The sequence below is a fragment of the Xiphophorus hellerii genome, chromosome 17 (genome assembly GCF_003331165.1).
Source record: "Xiphophorus hellerii strain 12219 chromosome 17, Xiphophorus_hellerii-4.1, whole genome shotgun sequence".
Taxonomy (NCBI): Eukaryota; Metazoa; Chordata; class Actinopteri; order Cyprinodontiformes; family Poeciliidae; genus Xiphophorus; species Xiphophorus hellerii.
Genome location: NC_045688.1, coordinates 19102826 through 19124177, shown reverse-complemented (window position 1 = coordinate 19124177; position 21352 = coordinate 19102826). Strand labels below are relative to the sequence as shown.

At 40.6% G+C, this 21352-nt stretch overlaps 1 protein-coding gene across 1 annotated transcript in view; it reads right to left on the bottom strand.

Annotated features, from left to right (window-relative positions):
• The window catches only part of podxl (podocalyxin-like), a 29580-nt gene that overhangs the window by 6955 nt on the left and 1273 nt on the right, over positions 1-21352 (bottom strand). Inside the window, exon 2 of the mRNA XM_032589035.1 lies at positions 987-1547. Coding sequence (XP_032444926.1) covers positions 987-1547 — 561 coding nt within the window. The remainder of the gene's footprint in view (positions 1-986; positions 1548-21352) is intronic.

Genomic DNA, 21352 nt, shown 5'->3' with positions numbered 1-21352 from the left:
TGTCCTTGGTGAATTTCCTGTTGCAGTGTCCAGGTTCTGCTTCAGCTAGAATTTATTTACAGATGAGACGAGTAACCCTCAAGTACCATCTGATAAAAAGTCCAAGTTTATATCACTGGTCAAATGAGACCAAAACTGAACATTCTGGCTTAGATGGTAAACTAGCTAACTCAAACTAAATCGCACATCACTCTCAAAACACAATCTGCGCCACATCATGAAACATGGTAGTAGTCACGTCATGTTGTGGGGATGTTGTCCAGCAGGGACAGAAAAGTGATGGAACTAAATACAGAGCTGCAGAGACCCATAGCTCGGGTTTGTGATGACACAGTAATTATTGGCTGACAACTCCACAAATCTGGCCTTTATGAAAGAGCAGCAAGAGAAAAGCAGCCATTGAGACCAAGCTGTAAGACATCTGCCATGAGTCAATCAGTTGGACCCAGTAAACCTCCTGAAGAAGAATTGAGCTCTTTGATTGAAGTAAAGTATATGTGGTGGGAAACTAAAAATGCACATCACCCTGAATACACCATCCTTGTGAACATGGTGGTGGTCTTTGTCAGGCATAGGAAGGTTGTTGAAGAGAAGAAACTAAATACACGACAATCCTAAACTGTGAGGTATCACTCTAGTGAACTCCTCTTCCTGCAATTCCAATCTGACGTCAAACATAAATTTTTAAAGTCTCTTCCTGTTCTTTCTAATAAACATCTTTGGCTTCACACATCAGAGATGAAATAATGTGGATGAAACTGCAATAACTAGCAAAGTTTTTCATGAGTCAAAAGACTCATGAACACAAGATACATACACACCATTGTAGCCCACAGCTTCTCAAGCTTCACTGCTTGGTTCCTCAACCAACAGATTAACTTCATGAGTTGTGGTTTATGAGACATGATGTCATGAAATGAGACATCAACCACTCAGTTGTTGCATATGTTGTGTTTCAGGTAATTGTGAGCAAAAAGCTGCTTTACCTGCATTGTTGCCTTCGTTGCTGCCGGCAGTCGTCAATGTTGCTTGGCTCCTCTGAGACGTTGCCCTCATGGGTGGACCAGCTGTAGGAGCATCTGTGTTGTTTGTCTTTTTCCCGGCACTTTCACTTGGTTTTAAGGCCGATGACATAGTGCCTCTGTTGGACTCAGTAGCTGTAGTCAACTCTGTATTTCTGTTACTGGCAGGAGACCCTGTAGCCGAGGTACGGATGACAGTCGTAATGGCGGTGGTGACAGTGGTGGCTGAAGGAGTGATGGCACCAGAACTGGTGGCAGATATGACTGATATCTGTGCACTGGTGTTTGACTGTGCTGTAGTAGCGGTTGTCAGAGCCGTAGCAGTAGTGGGAGGTTTGGTGATGACTGTTGTGGGTTGCTGCGGAGTCATTGTTCCTGTGGATGGGGCTACGCTCGTTGGCTTTTCAGACTGATTACTGGATGCTGGTGAGGCTGGGGCAGTGGTTAAACCACCTGTAGTATTTGCTGATTTCTCTGTTTCAGGGGGCTTTGAGAAGGAAACGCCACTGCTCTCTGAACAGATGCCTGCAAGTAAAACAGATAAACTCATTACCAGCTGGGAATACCAGAGTGGGTAGGATATGAAACCAGTGATGAGTTTTATATCTGAGGGTGAGGATGGGGAATCAGTAGGACTCTACATCCTTCTGACTGGAAGGTTTGTGCATACCCCCTTCCCTTTATGCCTGTTTAAGTCGTCATAATCTGTCAGTGGAAGATGTTTTTGTATGTTGTTAAAATACAACGGGCTGTGGTGGTGGCCATGTAAGGAGGGCTTAAAGCAGCTGTTACAGGTTCGAGTCCCGGCCTGGTGACCTTTGCATGATGACCTTTACCTCACGTCTTCTCCCTCCCTCATGAGCCACCTTCCTGTCTGACAATTGCTAAATAAACGAGGAACTTTCTTGTTCTCACAGGATATAAAACTCATCTTGCTTAAACGAGAGATTTTCTTATTTTGACAAGTTTTGCATCTTCTTGTTTGAATGTGATGTTCCTTCTGAATTGACTTCCTCGCTCTGGCAGTTAAACACTTGAGCAGTCAGATCACACCAAGGTAAACGTAAGAGGTTTGAACAAAACAAGTGATAAATGATGACATTCTCATCATGTGGAGCTAATATGATGTGCCAAATACATATTTTGGCATATTTGCCAAATTGTAGTCAGATAGGTACTAAAATTTGGGTCATTTCTTGATGGAAATAAATAAGAAAAAGTTCTAGTTTATTCATTACAACAACTTAGTTAAAATTTATATTAAATATCTACAGCAAAATATAATAGAAAAATACAAACCTTAGGATGGCTACATATTTTTTTACATGACAGGCAAAGCTTTAAAGTCCATTTCATTGCGAGTGATTCCTTTAATTAGCTTTGATTACTTTAGCCTGAGTGATCTTCTAATGATTATCACCTTTGCATTCATTAGTGGTCTACAGATTTACATTACGTTTGTTTTAGTCTTATTTTATCCGTTGTTAATTCATTGTTGGTTTGATTCTGATCATTGATCGTCATGTCAGTAAAAAAAAAGTTCCTTTCCTTTGCAGCTTCTAAGTCAGTGAAAAAGAAATGAAAGGCTTGGTCTCTCTTTCTCCTCTTACTCCAAATGTTTAACACAAATCTTCTGTTTCATTAAGAACTCTGTTTCATTTTAAGGCGCCAGGTTCTCCTCTTGTTGGGACATCAACCTCAGCTCACCATCGTCTTCTGTTTCTCTATTTAGAACAATCAGAGCAGGAAGTTGCAAACAATAAACTTGGAGGCGCCCCACCCACGACCACAACCTGTTTTTAGTGACCCATGAACAGTCCTCACCCAACGCTGCGGTCAGAAAACAATGGCTTTCATCGTATAGTGGCTCAGTCACACTGGAACCTTTCCCCAGCCAAAAAAAGCAATATTTTTTTTAAAAATAATTCAGTCATGCCAGATTATTTATTTGTTGACTTATTTGCTTGTTTAATCTTACTTTAAGAAGAAAGTCCTTTGAAATTGACAATTTTTAGTGGGAGAACTTTCCAAAAGGAACATCATTGCCACGAATTGTGGTAGTGTAGATTAATGTGCACTGTCCTAATCAAACGAAATACATTGAATTAAACTAAATCAAACCACTACAGGTCTGAATTCTGAATTAGAAGCAACAATAAGAAGCTTCCACATTGTTTTGGCATTTAATTAGAAAATTACAGAAATATTTTCCAATGATATGAAGCTCATATCTATAAAGAGGAGGACGAATCTGTGACATTCCTGACCTCAGTTTATGAAACCAATTACGCAAAGTATTGCATTATCTTATTCTAGAACATTCTAGAACATTTCAAGAACATTTCTGAGGTTTTTGGCTGAAATTTACTTTTCCTTTTTTTCTATCCATATTGGCCCTTATAGGCCGGCACAGAATTCAGATTATTTGAATCTGTTCACCTTTTTCCTGATACAGCCACAAACTTCAGTGTGTTTTGTTAAGATGTTACTTGACACACTAACACAAAGTAGTAAGTGGAAAATGAGAGGTTTTTAAATTGTTTTACAAATTTGACAATTTGAAAAGTGTGGCGTGCATTTGTCAATCCTTCATAGAAGCTCCTTTTGCTCTAAAAAAACTTTTTAAAATTGTTCTGAGTTTACCAGCTTTGCACGTCTAGAGACTGAAATTTCTACATATTCTTCCAAAAATATCTCAAGTCCTCAGATTGAAAGGCGAGCGTTTGTGAACTTTCAAAGCTCTATACAAATTCTCAATTGGATTTAGGTCTGGACTTTGACTGGGCCATTCCGACACATAAACCAGGGATTTCCAACTCCATATTCCTGGAGAGTTTCCGTCCTGTTGAGCTCTGATGCACACCTGCTCCAGTGAAGCGGATGACTGGATCAGGATAAGGTGCTTCTTATCTGATTCAGCTGTTAGAAAAGAAAGTGACACTGAACTCTGTCAGCTGTGTGGAGTTAAATATTTTTATTTCCTTTTTTTTCTGTGCTGAAAAAAAACACCCACAGCATTTATCAGTTATTAATTAGTTGACTTCTAAAGCCAGTTGGTTACGCTGCATTTTATTTCAGGTTATTGAAGTAAAGGGGGTTGTATAGAAATACACGCCATGGTTTTCAGATTATTCTTTTGAAAAAAAGAAAAGGGTATATTTTTTTTCTTTCACTGTGCAGTCAATCAAAACGTCAATTAAAACACATTAAAGGTTGTAGATTTAACAGGACAAACTAAAATAATTTAAAAAGAATGGCAAATGTAATAAAGCAAACATTTTCAGACCCATACATTGTATCTCATTTGGATTCAACATCTGCAGGAAGACATTGTGTTTGGGTCCAGTGGAGGCTGGAGGAGCAGAGACATCAGTTATCAGCTGCTCCAACACGCTTACTGAGGGAGGGGAGGGGTCAGAGGTCACCACTTAGAGAATCTCCTTTGATAAATCAAAGTGTGCTCTGTTATCTGACCTTATGCTTTAAATATTCGAGATTTGAGTATTTATGAGTATTTACATCATTAGGATGTTTTATTTCTCTTCATAACTCCTGAGGATCTGAAATGTGTTTTTTCAGCATATGGAAACATTTTAGTTTTTGTTTTCAACCTGGAAATATGAAACCAGGCCAAGAATTCAACACAGTTCAGTTTATGCAGAACCATTTCCTGAGAAAAATCATCTCAGGTTATTAAAGGAAGAAAACGCCTTCAGCTGCCGGGGACGATTCATGCTTCCTCACTCACTTTTACAGCAGCTTCAAAAAAAAAAAAAAGCTGCCACATTCTTTAATTCTAAATCAGCTTTGACTGACCACATTTCATCTGTTCAAGCCTGATTACTGCCTGAAGAAGAAATCCTTTCAATCGAACCTGCCTAACAACACGAAGCAGACTCTACAGATTTCTAAAAGCAGAAGGTTATTCTCCAGCCTACAGAGAATCAATACAAATAAGACCCTATGTTGCTGAGATGGATTTATCTGAAAATGATCACAATCCATTTGTAAGATTCCAGAGAACAACAGTGAGAGTCAGAAAACCTTTCTAGGAGTGGCAGGTCTACCAAAATTATGTTGGCGGCTCATCCAGAAGAACCCAGAACAGCTTCTGGATCAGCACAGGCCTCAGCTCAGCTCAATGTCTGCAATTCGGTTCAGATTTGATATTCAGATAACAAAATACAAAATATGAAAATTATTAAAATATTCCAAACCTCTTCAGATCTATCCTGTTAACGAAGTTACACTGTTTCAAATTCTTCTAAAATACCTGAGAAATTAATCTCTCAGGTAGTTTTTCTGTGCGTTAATATGTGGGATGACCTCTGACCCCAGCTGTCACTGATGCATCTGTTTTGTTGAGGGCGACAGCACCGACTGATTCTCCTCTTATCAATGCTGCTGTTTTTACCTCACCCACACATTCCTTATGACACAGCCCCAATAAAATACACACACACGCACTCAGTGGCTATAGAAACACCAATGAATCCAACCGTGCTTCTCTTGATTTTATTTTTTTATTATGAACGTTTTTACTGTTCGTGGTTTAATTTGGCAGTAATCCGACAGGAACAGGGGAAGACATGCGCCAAAGGAGCCGAGGATGGAAGTCCACCTCAGGACGGCCGCGTTGAGGTCTGAAGCCTCTGTATGCGGGCGCCACTCAAACCAGGGCGCCATGCAATGCCCCTCAATTACAAATTTTGAGAAATTTACAAAAGAAAAGTTACCTACTTAGTGAATGTGAATTTTTAGTATCAAAAAACATGGACGCTGGGTCTACTGAACATATTTCTGTTTTTGGGAAAAATCCGGAGCACCAGAAGAGAAAACCAACAACACACTCATCATTCACAAAGTAGATACAGTTTTTTTTTTGTAAATTTCTCAAAATTTGTAATCGAGGGGCATTGTGTGGCGCCCTGGTTTGAGTGGCGCCCGCATGCAGAGGCTTCAGACCTCAACACGACCGTCCTGAGGTGGACTTCCATCCTCAGTTCCTTTGGCGCGTGTCTTCCCCTGTTCCTGTCGGATTACTGCCAAATTAAACCACGAACACCAAAAAAGTTCATAATACAAAAAAATCAAGAGAAGCACAGCTGTAATTTGTCTTGATAAAAACAAACAAAGGTTAAACAAACAAGTATAAAATGACCTAACTACAAAAAACAAGTTTAAAATGAAGTAACTTTTCAAATATTGTCAATAAATACAAAACAAAGGAAACTTACACACAATTATTATAAATGTTGTAAGGTATTAGTACCTTACAAGGATACTGTATTCATTTTAGTTGAACACTGAAACCCAAACAAATGTCCAGATGATGGGACTGCAGCTCACTTAGTTTTGGGCATTTTTATAGGACTGTAGAGGCTGTAATGAATTTAAAGCCAAATGTAAAGCCTGTGTGGGTTGTCATTTAGGTTTTCCATCACTTAGCTGAGTGATGGAAAACTACTCAAGGAAGTAATCAAACTCAACCCAAAAAGGACGCTGGGTACATCTGACATTATTTTTATTTTATTTTATTGTGGGGAAACTGGAGTGCCCAGAGAAAACCCATATAGGAACAAAGAGAACAAATATCACACTCAGCATTCACTCAGAATATTGAAAGGAAGTATTTTCTAAAATTGGTGGATTTTAGAAAATCTACCAAATGAATACACAGACAGAAATGCTAAAACACACACACTCATTCATTGTGTTGAAACACCAATGAACCCAAAATGGACGCTGGGTCTATTGAACATGTTTCTGTTTTTGGGAAAAACCTGGAGCACCCGGAGAGAAAACCAACAACACACTCATCACTCATTAAGTAGGTAACTTAGCTGAACACAAACACCCAAACAAATGTCCAGATGATGGGACAGCAGCCAAAATGCAGGTTCGTTGGATATATTTTTTTGTGGGGAAACTGGAGTACCCAGAGAAAACCCATACAGAGGCTACAGACCTCAACATGGCCGTCCCAAGGTGGACCTCCAAAGAACTGTATAGGCTGAAATCAATTTAAATCCATGAAATATGAAGAAGCTTTCCAAAAGTTGATAAAAGGATAAATTCCACAAATATCGGCTGGCGTAAATCCAGGAAGATGAGAACTTCAGCCCAAACTTTCTCTAAGAGCCGTTTAAGAATGGTACCAACATCCTCAAGAGACAAGTGAAAACCTGAAGCTTTAATGGCCTGCGCAATCAGGCAGCGTGTCAACAAAGACAATGAATCTTTCTCGTCTTCCTTTGTTTCCACTGAGGAAGCTGGCTTCTCACCGTCCGTCAGACAGTGAGATGCCAGATGAATCAGAAGAATACTCTGAAACGTTCTCTATAGGAGACAAAGTGGTTGAAAAGTCATTGGACTTTGGATACAGCCTGAATTCCTGTACCCCCGGTTGTGCTATGATATAAAGCCCCCCCTCAGGGGGGCTGTCTTCAAGCCATAGCTCCAGTTGGAATTCCTCGATCTCCCAATCTAATAGTTGTCCTGGGAGAACAAAATCTACCCCAAAAGTTTGCTTCGGTTTTAAAACCTGTTCCTGCAAATCTTTGGAGAGACAGTATTCTGGATCGACAACATCAGATAGGTCATCTGGATGAACAAAAGGCTCCACCAGAGAGGTTTCATCAAAACATGGCTGTTCTGATTCCTCTTCCTTCAGATCTTCAGTTGACAGGAACCCTGGATGAACGAAGGCTGCCATGGGGGAAGAATTCTCTCTCACTTCGGCACATCCTTCAACTGCCGGTTTGTAGTATTGCTTCAGTGTGATGCCAGAATATCCTGCAGACTTTCTCTTTTCTTCCACCTCGCTGCCCAGGGTCAGGATCTTTTCGGTGGAAGAAGTTTGCAGTTTTTCTGGCATTGGAACCACCTTTGCCAAATGTTTGCGAGAGAAATTGGAGAAGAAGCCCCTGATTTTCCCTGGAAGATCTTTGAGCTTTGAGAAGAAGGAAGTCTTCTTAACACTCTTGGATTCTTCAGAAGCATGCAGTCTAACAAAAAGGTCTTTTACTATGAGTTTAGTTTCTTCAACCATAGCATTCATGAGGAGACTTCTCGTAGGGTCGCTGGAGTCTGAAGTGCAACTGACTCTATCGACCACATATTTTACGATTAATTGATTTAACCTGTCAGTGTGTTCGGTACTGAAGTCTCCATAGACCTTTGCAACTTTTGCAAACGCTTCTGGCACCTTGTTGCCAACAAAGGCCTCGATAACTTCAGTGGAGCACTTATCCTTTGGAAGACAATCCAGAACTTTGGATGTAAAAAGCTCCAAGATTTCTCCAAAAATCTGGACCAGAACGCGGGTGGTTCTGTGATCTGGGTCTCCAGTAGACAGACGCATCCACTCCATCCAGGTCAGGTTGATGAACAGAGGGTGGATCATACCCCTCAGGGTGCTGACGGTGATCGTATCTTCAAAATTAATTTCACTAGCCATAATATCACTATATGTATCTAGTTTGAGGAGAAACTTTCAAGATTTCTGTTCAACAAAAAGTGATCCAGGCTCTGCAAAAACCGAGTTCAAAGTGGTTAGAGAAACAGAAGAAGCAAATACAGACCCTGACGTATGACGTCCGTTCATACGTCACAGGCATCAAACGCACAACAGAGTCTTATGATGTCACGCATATGGACGATTCGTTGAAGCCGCTTTATAGAACCGGCTGCTTTATGAAGAAGTCCTGCAAATATCGAGATTTAGCTACAGAAAGATTTTTAATCTAAAAAGATTATTTTTAACAGGATCTAAACAGCTGAACCGTCCTGGTTCTGGTGGATGCCTTAACATTGTCATGCTCCGTGTTTTTCTGTGTGTTTATTTTGAGTTTCCTGTGTCTCCGTGTTGTCCTGTTCTCCCCTCCATTACTCCCACGTGTTTCTCGTTCCCTAATTACCTCCTGTGTATTTAGTGTCACCTGTGTGTCTGTCTTTGTCGGGTCCTCGTCTCTTTTGGCGTCTAGTCTCTGTCATCTGTGTTCCCAGTCCGTCGTCTCGTCCTTTGTGTTAACGGTTGCTACCGGCGTCGAGCCCTGGTTTCCTCTCGGCCGTGCTGCCCGTTGTTTGGACCATGTTGGACTGTGTTATTATGGACATTCATTATTAAAATCATTTGTTATCGCGTCCTGGGTCTACAGCGTCTGCCTCACCACCACTCACCACAACAGTTTATGACAAATATAGGACATGCATTATGCTGGTTTACAGGAGGCATGACGAATATTGTTCAATTAGGATTATTTTTGCGTAAGAAATTGAAAATGTGGAAAATATGGTTCATGAATATGTAAAATTATTTGGTTTCGTCTTTAATTTGAGCTGATATTTTTTCTCTCTCTCTCTTCATCTTCGTTATAATAAAAAAATATTTAGTTTTATTTCTTTAAAGGATGGAAATAAAAAAATTGTTTAAAAAAATTCCGATTCAGTCCAACAATGAAACGTACAGAGATTTTTTAAATCCCGAATTTAAGCTGAAAATCTGGCCACTAAAACGGACGGTGAGAAGCCAGCTTCCTCAGTGGAAACAAAGGAAGACGAGAAAGATTCATTGTCTTTGTTGACACACTGCCTGATTGCCCAGGCCATTAAAGCTTCCGGTTTTCACTTGTCTCTTGGGGATGTTGGTACCATTCTTAAACGGCTCTTAGGGAAAGTTTGGGCTGAAGTTCAGGGGGAGTAAATTGATGGTGACCCAGAAACGATCTCAGTTCACAGCCACCCCACGTGTGCAGAGTGCAGTCAGCCAAGATGAGACCGCCCTGGATGGAACTGAGTCGTCTGAAGCCTCTGTGGTTGAGGAACTCTTCAGAGGAGATCATGGAGGAGATGAAGCATCGTCAGGTTCTGGTGCAAATGCAAAATCTCCAGCAGAAATCCCTGAAGAGACAACTCCCACTGAGGCTGAATCAGAAGAACGTGTTCCAGAGTCCGGCAGCAAATAGGAGGAAAACCAGGGACAGACTGAAGAAGTGAAGATTAAAAAATGGCCATGAGAACCCTTGTCAGTGATCTGATCAGGAGGATTGTTGAAAGATCAGGACTGAGCTACCATGCAGAAAAATTTCATGCCATCTGTGATCGTCTGTTTGAGAAACTGTGGACTGAAATTGAAGGAAGAGTCCTCAGCATGAGCCCAGAGAAGATCACCAGCCAGGGTAAGGCCATTTTAAAGGACCTGCTGAAGAAGTGGAATAAGGCAGATGTGAGAGACACCCACGGATGTCACCTGTGCCTTATTCCACTTCTTCCCAGCAACACAGAGAATATTCTCATCTTCCTGGATTTACGGCAGCTGATATTTGTGGAATTTATCCTTTTATCAACTTTTGGAAAGCGTCTTCATATTTCATCGATTTAAATTGATTTCAGCCTCTACAGTTCTTTGGAAGTCCACCTTGGGGCGGCCATGTTGAGGTCTGTAGCCTCTGTATGGGTTTTCTCTGGGTACTCCAGTTTCCCCACAAAAAAATATATCCAACAAACCTGCATTTTGGCTGCTGTCCCATCATCTGGACATTTGTTTGGGTGTTTGTGTTCAACTAAGTTACCTACTTAATGAGTGATGAGTGTGTTGTTGGTTTTCTCTCCGGGTGCTCCGGGTTTTTCCCAAAAACAGAAACATGTTCAATAGAACCAGCGTTCATGTTGGGTTTGTTCATCAATTTTAGAAAATTATTCTTTTTAATATATATGCTTAGTTCTGGTGTTTGCTGTCTTTGTTCTTACATGGGTTTTCTCTGGCCACTCCAGTTTCCCCACAAAAAAATATGTCCAATGAACCCAGCGTCCATTTTGGGGTCATTGGTGTTTCTATAGCCACTGAGGGGGTGTGCATGTGTGTGTGTGTTTACTTCACTACTGTTAAAATGATTTCCCTTTGTGAAGAAATGTCAGATGATCCCAAAGTCTTTTTTGGGTTGAGTTTTTTTGGGTTGAGGTGTTGAGTTTGATTAAAATTAATGCCAAGGAAGCAACAACACAGACAACAAACTCAGGCTTTAAATTCATTACAGTCCTATAAAAATTCCCAAAACTAAGTGAGCTGCAGTCCCATCATCTGGACATTTGTTTGGGTGAACTTTTTCGGTGTTTGTGGTTTAATTTAGCAGTAATCCGACAGGAACAGGGGAAGACACACGCAAAAGGAATCGAAGATGGAAGTCCACCTCAGGACGGCCGCGTTGAGGTCTGAAGCCTCTGTATGCGGGCGCCACTCAAACCAGGGCGCCACACAATGCCCCTCAATTACAAATTTTGAGAAATTTACAAAAGAAAAGTTACCTACTTAGTGAATGTGAATTTTTAGTATCAAAAAACATGGACGCTGGGTCTACTGAACATATTTCTGTTTTTGGGAAAAACCCGGTGCACCCGAAGAGAAAACCAACAACACACTCATCATAAGACTTGTTAGTGGAGGAGATCTCACAGTGTTCATCACCCTGAACACATCACCCCTTTGAAATGTGGTGATAGCAGCATCATGCTGTGGGGAAGGTTTCAAGAGAAACAGAGAAGAAGGTCTGCAAAGAAGAGTGGGCAAAAAAATCTGTTTGAAACCTGATAGACACCAGCAGAACCCTGCAGAAGCCCATAGAATCCAGAGAACCCTACAGAACCTCACAGAACCCCACAGAACCCTACAGAACCTCACAGAACCCCGCAGAACTCCAGAGAACCTCACAGAACATCACAGAACCCCGTGCACCCCACAGAACCCTGCGTAACCTCACAGAACCCCGCAGAACCCCACAGATCATCATAGAACCCTGGAGAACCCAGCGGAACCCCACAGCACCCTGCAGCCAACACTGCGTCTACTGAACATCGACTCGCTGCAACATGTTGATCATGTCATAATGTTGTCATTTTCTTTCCACCATCACATAGCAACCCAATAAAACACGTTGGTGTTTCTGGGTGTAATGAGACAAAATGTGAAAATGTTCCGTTTGCTGTGCAAGAGCAGCAAATATCCAGAACAGTCGCTAAGTCTTCCTGTTGTATCAGATCCCACCACAGAAAGAAGTTTTATCAAATAAAACAAAGAACTTCATTATGGATAATTATAAAACCAAACTTATATCAAACATCATAATTGTGTGCTACTGCCTGGCCTCGTTCCTGCCAGCTGATTGGCTGTGGGAAGTGCCTCTCTGTCCTTTCTCTGGCTCTTCTCTTGGCTCAGCTGTCTGACAGGAAGCAGATTGCTTGGTTTGGGATTTTGTTCGACTTCAAACTCTGATCAGCGTTAACGTCTCTGGGTTCAGAGGAAACCACTGGATCAGAACGCAGACAGACAGACGGATGGACTTGTTACCCGCTGGGCCTGCAGGGCTGGGAGACTTTCACCAGATAATCAACATAAGTCTGTTCTATTACATCCTTATTATAATATTAGTGTAATAATGTGAAGCCAGTAGATGGCACAAGCTGATGTATGACTAAAACATATTTTATGCCAATTATATTGTGAACACAGTTAATTTTGGATTTCTCTGCAGCACACAGAGGGTTTTAAAAGCACATTTTATTCAAACTGATGTTCTGCCATCTTTTAAATTTATGTTTTGGTGCCTATGAGAGTTGCAAAATATAACAATTTTAATTTTAGCAGTAAGGCAAACCCCCATTTTTATTTGTTTCATTTAGAATATAATTGCACTTCAAAAAATTAGAATATTTAAAAAAACAAATTTTATTTTAATAATCTAAATTGATATGAATCTCATACTGATGTACTAAACATAATGATGCATTCTGAATGTTTGTTTATGTTCATTTTGATGATTGTCTTAAAGGCAATGAAAACACATAATCCAGTTTCTCAGAATATTAAAATATTGCATAACAATAATAAGTAGAAGATTTTAAGTACAGAAATATGAGCCTGCCCAAATGTACATACAGTATGTGCTCTATATCTGCTCTCTGAATATTTGCTCTGCGCTCATTTTGCCGACTCCACAGTAGGAATGTTCTGGATGTTCTATGTGTGGAGGCCAAAACTTATGAATCTCCTCAAAACATTTGATGACATTTTCTCCTTCCACTCAACTTCCAGTTGATGTATTTGGATACAGCGCTCAGTGATCCGCTGCTTTAGCAGGGAGCTGATGTTACTGGTGTGACTGTGTAGGACAAGGAATAATATTTCTATATTACAACATTTCTTTTTTGGGTCTCATAATATTCAAAAAACATTGATGTCACATTTTCAATATCTGTAAGCCATAATAATCAAAATTAACAGAAATATATGATTGGATGTGATGAATATGAATGATATTCTACAGTTGGATACATAACAGCATGTTTTATTTATACTGCAGGGAGTTCTGTCTTCATGTTGTATTGTTGTCTGATAATGGCCGACAGTGCGGTCCCTGTTATGACCAACGTTTCCCCTCAGGCTGGTTTGTCCGGTGAGAAATGTTGTGAAGCTGCTTCGTTAAGCTAATTGTAGACGACAGGAAGAGTTTAAACTCAACGCGGAGCGGGAAGAACTTCAGAGGTTCTGATGTCTGCACCGGCTGCACACCTTCAGTGTTTCTGAGAACTACCAATCATGTGACTAAAAGGAGAAAAGTTCCACTCAAGGAATCTTCCATTCCACAATTTCTAATTGGCTTTCTGAGCATGTGGCCAGAGAGACAGCAAAAGCAAATGAGGTGGATCAGCAGAGCTGGAGTCACTCAGGACATGTTACTGTAAAATATCGTCTCTGCCCCTGAAGTTGTTAGCATGTCATGACAACTACTGGACTGTCATAGAGCTCAGTCTTCAGTCAGAGGCCTATTCAGAGTCGCTGCAAGACTGACTGCTACAGGAGATTCTTCCTGCCCACTGCATCACCACCTACAAAACCTCTTTGAAGTTGCTTGGATGATATGAGTTAAATGAGGCAACATTTATTTTCCTTTTGGGAGAAATAAATATAATATTTTTGAATTGAGTTAAATAGAACTGAACTCAACTGTGAACTGAATGAATTGAACTGAACTGAAGTGAACTGAATTGAACTGAGTAAATGGAACTCAATTGAAATAAACTGATTCAAATTAAATTGAATTGATTTTATTGAACTGAACTCAACTGAACTGAACTGATTTGAGTTGAACTGAATTGAATTGAAATGAACTGAATTGGATTAAACTGAATTGAACTGAAGCTGCTTGAATTTTCCATTCTTGTGAAAGCCATGTTGTAAATATCCTGTAAATATTAGAAAGGAAGAAATGAAGAAGAAAGCAGGTTTCATTGCTCTGTGAGTGAACTGCTCAGTCGACAGTAAAGACAGCAGCAGGTCTGACTCCTCTGACTCTGCAGTCAGCTCTCTGATGTTCTGCTTAGAAACAGGAAGGAGTTTGTTGTCGCTTAAAACAGATTAATATGTCATATACTCATAAGTTTTTTTCTTTAACGTTTGGCAGCATCAGATCATGAAAGCAGCTCCCTGTTGGTGATGTTGAAATCTTTCTCCTGTCCTGCACCTTAATGGCCCAAAATGAGCCATTTATTTCCACAGTCGGTACTTTTAACTGACGGCTCCAGTTAAACTTCTATCTGAAACCAATCCTGTTCACAGATACAGTTCCCCACTTTACACATTTTAACCACAAACGTTAATGAGTCATTGTGATTTTATATGATAAACCAAAGCAAAGAAGTGCAAAATTAGTTTTAGGCCCAGACTTTAACTAGGCCACTTTAACACATGAAGCTGCTTTGATCCAAAGTCTCATTTCACAGAGGATCTGGCTGCAGGCTTGGGGTTCTTTGTCTTGCTGGAAGGTGAACCTCCAGCCCAGTTTCTGACCTGCCTCCCTTTACTCCTGGAGGAAAGACATCCCAAAGCATGATGCTGCCACCACCGTGTTTCACCATGCTCCAGACAGAATGGCTATCCTCCCAGCATCAGGTTCTTCAGTCTTTATTTTCTGCTGACTCTTCTCTACTGATGCAGACTTTTTTCCTGACTGCCAATCAGAAAGTAAAATCATGTCTCCACACTTTTCAGATTTTATTTCGTTTTTGTAAAATTGTTAGAGAGGGACTGATCCAATATTAATATTTATATTGGTATTGAAAAACATTCTAGCTGGGTATCATGACAATGTGTCTGATCCATACTGTCTGCATCTGTATCGGATCTTCATGAGCCGATACCAAACCTCAGATATCAGTATCGGCATTGGAAGTGCAAACAGTGGATCTGTGAATCCCTGCATATAATTTTTTTTTAAATCCATGTGTGTGTGGTTGCCGTAGGAGCAATGTGAAGGAGTGTAATCAGTGTTTTTGCAGGGAGCTGTAAATGTGCCCTGTGTTTTTCCAACCTATTCAACAAATGAACTGTGAAGGCTTGAAGTTAAATGAGCTGTCAGTCTTTTTCTGCACCACTCTGGAATTACAGATTTTCAGGATACTGAAAATCTGCAACATTTCCCAGCTGTCTCTGTGCCACTGCAGCCTAATAATTGCTGCTGTTTCAGGTTCTCCTCAGTCTGTGCAATATACGAACGCTAAATGAGCAGCAAAGTGTGGTTGCGCACGTCTCCCACACATGCATTATCCCAGAGCTAATGAAGCAGTCGTGTTGTTCTTAAAAGCTGAGAAGTGGGGAGGTGGGTTGAGCCAAAGCTGACAGAGCTGGGAGTGAGGGATGGGGGAGAGGTGAGGAATGAGGAGGAGGCTGTGGGTCCATGACGGTACCAGCCGCAGCGCTGATAAGCATCCACCTGGCTGAGGAGTTTGGCATGCCGGGTGGAGGAAGGGTCTGCAGGGTGAAGGTCTGCAGCGCTGCAAAGTGATTTCCACATAGCAGCGGTTCCTCCCTGCAGGACAGGCTGACTGGAGAGAATTCACAGAGAGCACAGAGTCAGGTTGGATGTTGGCTCATCTAATGGGCTCAGAGTCATTTGTTTACATTCCAGCTGATTGCAGTTTTTAGAACAGGGAATAAATCCTCCAACAGAGAGTCCGACTTTGCCTGTTTTGGCTGATTGTAGCAGCTTAAAGGACACAGCCTGGAAACGTTCTACGTGATCACTGCTATATTAGCACATAAAAATACTTTCATAAGAAGCATGGAGATGGAGGAAGGAGTTTTTCTTGTAACACATGGGGTGTCGGTTTGAACCCCAGTCTGTCTCTGTGGTTGTCTTTGGGGAAGACACTTCACAACACCCGCCTTGCCTGCTGGTGTTGGTCAGAGGGCCTAACAGGTGGCGCCGCTGTCAGACTGTCTCAGAGCAGCTGTGGCTGGTAGCTTACCAACAATCACAACTAAATGTTGTGAGAAGTGCTTTGGAGTCCTCTGGACATGATAAAAAAGAAGTACCAGGGTTTAAACAGTTTTGGGTTTTTCATTTTATTTTGTTGATACTTTTTTTCCAGTTCAGTCAGATTTAATGAGTTCTTAGAATGGGTTTGGATGGTTTTATTAGATATTACTAGTTAAATATTGCCATTTAGTTTATATTAGTTATAATAGTAGTTTTAGTTTTATTCAGGCCTTGTGTTTACATTGAATACTCAACACTATTTTCAAAAAATCTATTAAAGTTTTGTCCCAACTTTTACTGTAATTTTGCAGTACTGCCAGGAGGAATATGGAGTACCGTAAACTGCTTGTGTGTAAAAAAAAAAAAAAAAATTCACATCAGTTTGATCGGCTAACAAACAGATTCATAAATAGAAAAATAAAAGCTCTAATTTCAGTTTTTCCCTATTAATTAACATTTTTATTTCTTTCAGTTAACAAAATCCTTTTCTCTATTTCAGTTCTCGTGGTTTCATTCGTGTTCGTTAACACTGACAGGTACGGCTGTTTTTTCTACAGCTGTAGAAACTTACAGTTGAGGCACCAAGCTGTAGTTATTTTTAATCAAGCATGAGACCCAGTTTGTCGTAATATAACTTGGTTTAGTGGGGAGGAAAAACCAGGAGCTGATCTCCTTATTATGCCGGTGCTTCTGCAGATTGAAAGATGGATGAGCTCAAAAATCAGCTGCAGATGTTGAGTGACCGGCAGTGTCTGATATCAAAGGAGAGGCTCTGGGCCCACACTGTCGTCTCCTGCCTGGACGCCCTTCCTTTTCTGGAGTCAGGATGTTGATAAGGTTCGTTCTGCTCCCTTCTATTGTTTCCCCTGTCTCTCCCAGTTCAGCCATTAAACAGATGCCAGTCAGAGACCCCCCATTCTCCCCCCTAACATCATGGAGGTGGTCCTTACAGGCCGTAAAGCCTGGCTGCCTGTTATCGTGTAGGAAGTGGATGAGTTGTGAAGCAGCTGATGCTAAAGAAAGAGTGTGTGGATGGGGTTAGGAAGTCCTGGAGGTGCTGATAAGTGATGGCACTGCTCTGTTGTCAAACTCCTCACTACTTCCCATTTATTGATGCTATGACATCACCTTATGTTCAGCGGTGCAGCTTGGGTCTTTAAGGAAGTCGCCTCTGCCCTCCAAAGCTTCCCTTTGTTTTTCAGCTACATAACCAGCTGAAAACCAAGTTTGCTTTAAAACAGTTAAGTGAAACACTTATGTTTATGGACTAGAAGTTAAAACTTACAATCAAGGCTTAATTTTCACCTGTTTAATTCGGCTTCCTGTGTTCTCTTTTTCTGACTCCTGCTTTTATGTAGCAATAGAAAGAAGAATTTTTATTTTTCCAAAGTAAAAACTAGAATTTCTGGCCTCAGTTTACCATCAGCCATGTTGAAAACACACCAAACACGAGGAAGAGGAAGTTCTGTTCAGATGAGACCAAAACGTAGGATTTTGACCAAATACAATGGACAACTTAGAACTTCTGTTCTAGGGTGACTGAAATTCACCCTAGGAATTGATTTTTAAAAAAGACTCAGACCTTACAACATTAAAAGAAATTCCTGTTTCTTTCCTGACGGAACAACTTTCATCTGTTCCGTCAGAGCAGTTAGGATTAGAACTGACAATGTAAAATAAATAATAATGAAACTGACTGAAACAATAGACCTAATATGTAAAAATAAACTTCAACAAACCTTCTTTCAAATGGTTCAGAAAGTGCAATTAGGAATTCTAAATATAATGCAAAATAAAACATAAAGCGTGACATCACCCAGCGCTCAAAGCATAGAATTATACTGAATAGATCTGTCCTTACGGATCGGGCACATAGTCACTGATACCCGATGTAGATTTTTTTTTCAGTATTGTGACCGATACAGATATTGATATCGGATCGATGCATCCCTAATTTTCACTTTTTCGATTATTCATAGGTAATGAATTCAAAGTATTACCCTAAATCGACTGGTGGAAGTCATGAAAAACCAACAATTAGTTTGTCTTCCAAAACTTTTTGTCAGGCTGTTGGCTACAGATATCTGAAGAATTGATACAGCGGAAAGAAAGTGTCCATACAATAAGTTACCCAGACAGTTTAAAGCTGTTAGCTCGTTGAAGACCCCGTGGCTGAACCACTCAGCCGTTCAGGAGAGGGGAGGCACAGCGCTGAGGAAGCTGCTCATTGTTTAACAAGGAGTTTCCGTCCCGCCGTTTCTGAGCTGAAGCAGAGAACGTTGAGGAAAATCTGGTTTAGTACAATGAAGTCTCCCAAAATGAGACAGAAGATATTTGTAACCAGTAATCCTTTCTACAGTAAAATATCTGTGTGTATGTTTGTATGCAACCCTGAACAGGCTCTGTGTATTTAGATTTATGAATTCAAGTTATTAGAATTTAAAATTAAATCTGCATTGTAAACAGTTTTTTTCTTTCTTTCTTTCTCAGCGTTCTGTTGGCTCTACTTGCCATTAATATGTGTAAATAAAGGTTTTACAATACAAAATGTCTGATGAATCATCAACATTCATCAGATGTTGATGATGAATGATTTAGAAATTTTCTTTAGCTATATTTTCAACTAAAGCTAAACAGTCTAAGGCCTTGGCCATGTTTGACAGATCTTTCTAAAAATGAATATCAGTTTGACAAAGGATCGGTTTGGCAAAAGTTTCCATCCTTGTGAACCCCCACAAATCCACCCATTGCTTTTAAACATGCCAAACCCATAAGGGGCAGTATGGCGCAAACCTAAAACCTATGTCAGCCAATCAGATTGCTTCAAAACAAGCACGACTTCCGATTAGGACATAAACATGGCGCCAGGAGGATCATGTATGTGGACAGATATATAGTTTGAACTAGCTCTAAATAGCTCTATTAGAGTATGAAGTTTATAAAAAAAAGAGGCAATGTGGATTTGGATTCTTGTCAAAGGAGGTATGTGGATATACTGGCGCATTACTTGTCGCAGTCTGTAATGCGCGGGACCCTAAAGCTCCATTTTCCCATCTACACATGCAAACACAAATACAGAGTTTTCTTCTGCTTGTTTTTGTCTATGTGAAACAGTCCAAAAGGCATAAAGAATATATATTTGCTCAAAAACCTGATTTTTGCCAGAATAAAGAGACGCAACGTAAAAAAAAAAAATGTATGCATACGTCAGTTATCAGTGAGTCAAGACTGCAGTGAGACTTAAGCAGCAACAGGATAATGTACCATATCACACTCTCCTCCTTACATCACTGAACTGTATTTTAAAAATGTTGCCACTGTTCTAAAAGGTACAAAATAGTTATGAGCCTAAAAACATCTCAGAGTTACAGGACTGAACCATGTAGAACAGCTGAAACCAGAAGTTTACATACAGTTTCAAAAAATACATGACTATTTTTCACGGGTCTGACATGAAATCAGAACAAACTTTTCTTGTCTTATGTCAGTGAGAATTAGCAAAAAAAAAAAAATTATTTGCTAAATGTCAGAATAATGAGAGAGAGTTTTCTGGTTTCAGTTGTAGCAGTTTCCTCTCCACCAGGCAGCTTGTTATCCTGACTCTGTTTTCATTTTAAACTTTCCGAGAAGGAGACGTTACCTATTTAAGGGAACTGTTATCACCTCCATGTGATAACCACGTTAAGCAAACATTCACAGATGTGTGCTCTCATTGCCGGCTTGACTCTCTCACAGGAAAGTGCTGACCACCTTCAGACAGAATGTTGCTTCGGCTCCCTCCATGTTGGGAAAATAAAAGCCTCCTCTCTGAATTCAGCTGCAGCAGCAGAGACAGAGTGGCAGGTGCATAATTAAAGAAAAGCTCTTCGTTTGCCTTTCAGGCGGGAGAGAGGGTGAAGGGAGAGGGTGGGGTGGGGGGTGGCATCATTATTCAAGATCTTTGGTCTTGGCATGTGTGTGTCTGTGTGTTTTCAGAGGGAGGAGCCATGGACATCATCCCATCATGGTGGGATGATGTCTGGATCCTACTTAACTGTATGGTGTGATCAAGGAGCAAAAAACAAACAAACAAAAAATCAGAACTAGATTAATTGTTTGTACTTAATGTTAAATTTTTTCTGCAGAGTTAAAGCTTTAATTCCTGATGTTCCTGACATATGAGGATTCCAGACGTTTCCCAACATTTCAGAAACATTTTTTTTCCTTTTGCAGCCACAATCCTGAATGTATTATTGAAATTTTAAAGGATGAATAACACAAAGTAGTGTGTAATTGTGCAAACAAGGAAAGAAAACCTGTAAAATGTGATATGTATTTAACGCCTAAAATCCAGAACTGACTTCAGCGATCAACTAGTTAGTAAATAATCCACCTGTGTGTCATTTAATCTCAACATAAACCCAGCTGTTGACCGAGCAGCATCATGATGCTTAAAGCGGGATTAGCTTCTGACACAACATCCCACATGGGCCCAATATGAACCCACACAGACATGGAGGTTCAGCTGAACCAATCCCCTGTGCAAGGAGAGCATTAATGAGAAGCAACTGGTTAACTCTGGAGGAGCTGCAGAGATCCACAGCTCAAGTTTTAACAGTTTTCCACTAGCCATGAGCCACACAGAGGACCCATCATGTTGTCCTAGATCCTAATGTGTGGTAGAAAACAAACACTGCACATCACCACTGCTATGCGCTCACAATGCACATAGCAGTGGAAGTAACACGGCGTTTCCTCATCAGAGACAGAGCTGCTGATGGCTCATGGGAAGTTGTTGGAGATAAATACACACCCATCCTGGAGGAAAATCTGCTGGAGGCTGCAGACTGAAGACTGGGACTGAGGCTCATCCACCAGCAGGACAACACCCCAACACTTACAGCCAGAGACAACGGAATAGTTTAGATCACAGCGAATTCCTGAAGGTTCAGTCCTAAATCCAGTAGAGAATCCGTGTAACTAGGATTTCAGTATCTGTGTGATTCTGATAGAGATAAATCATTAGAGAGGAAGGCTGAT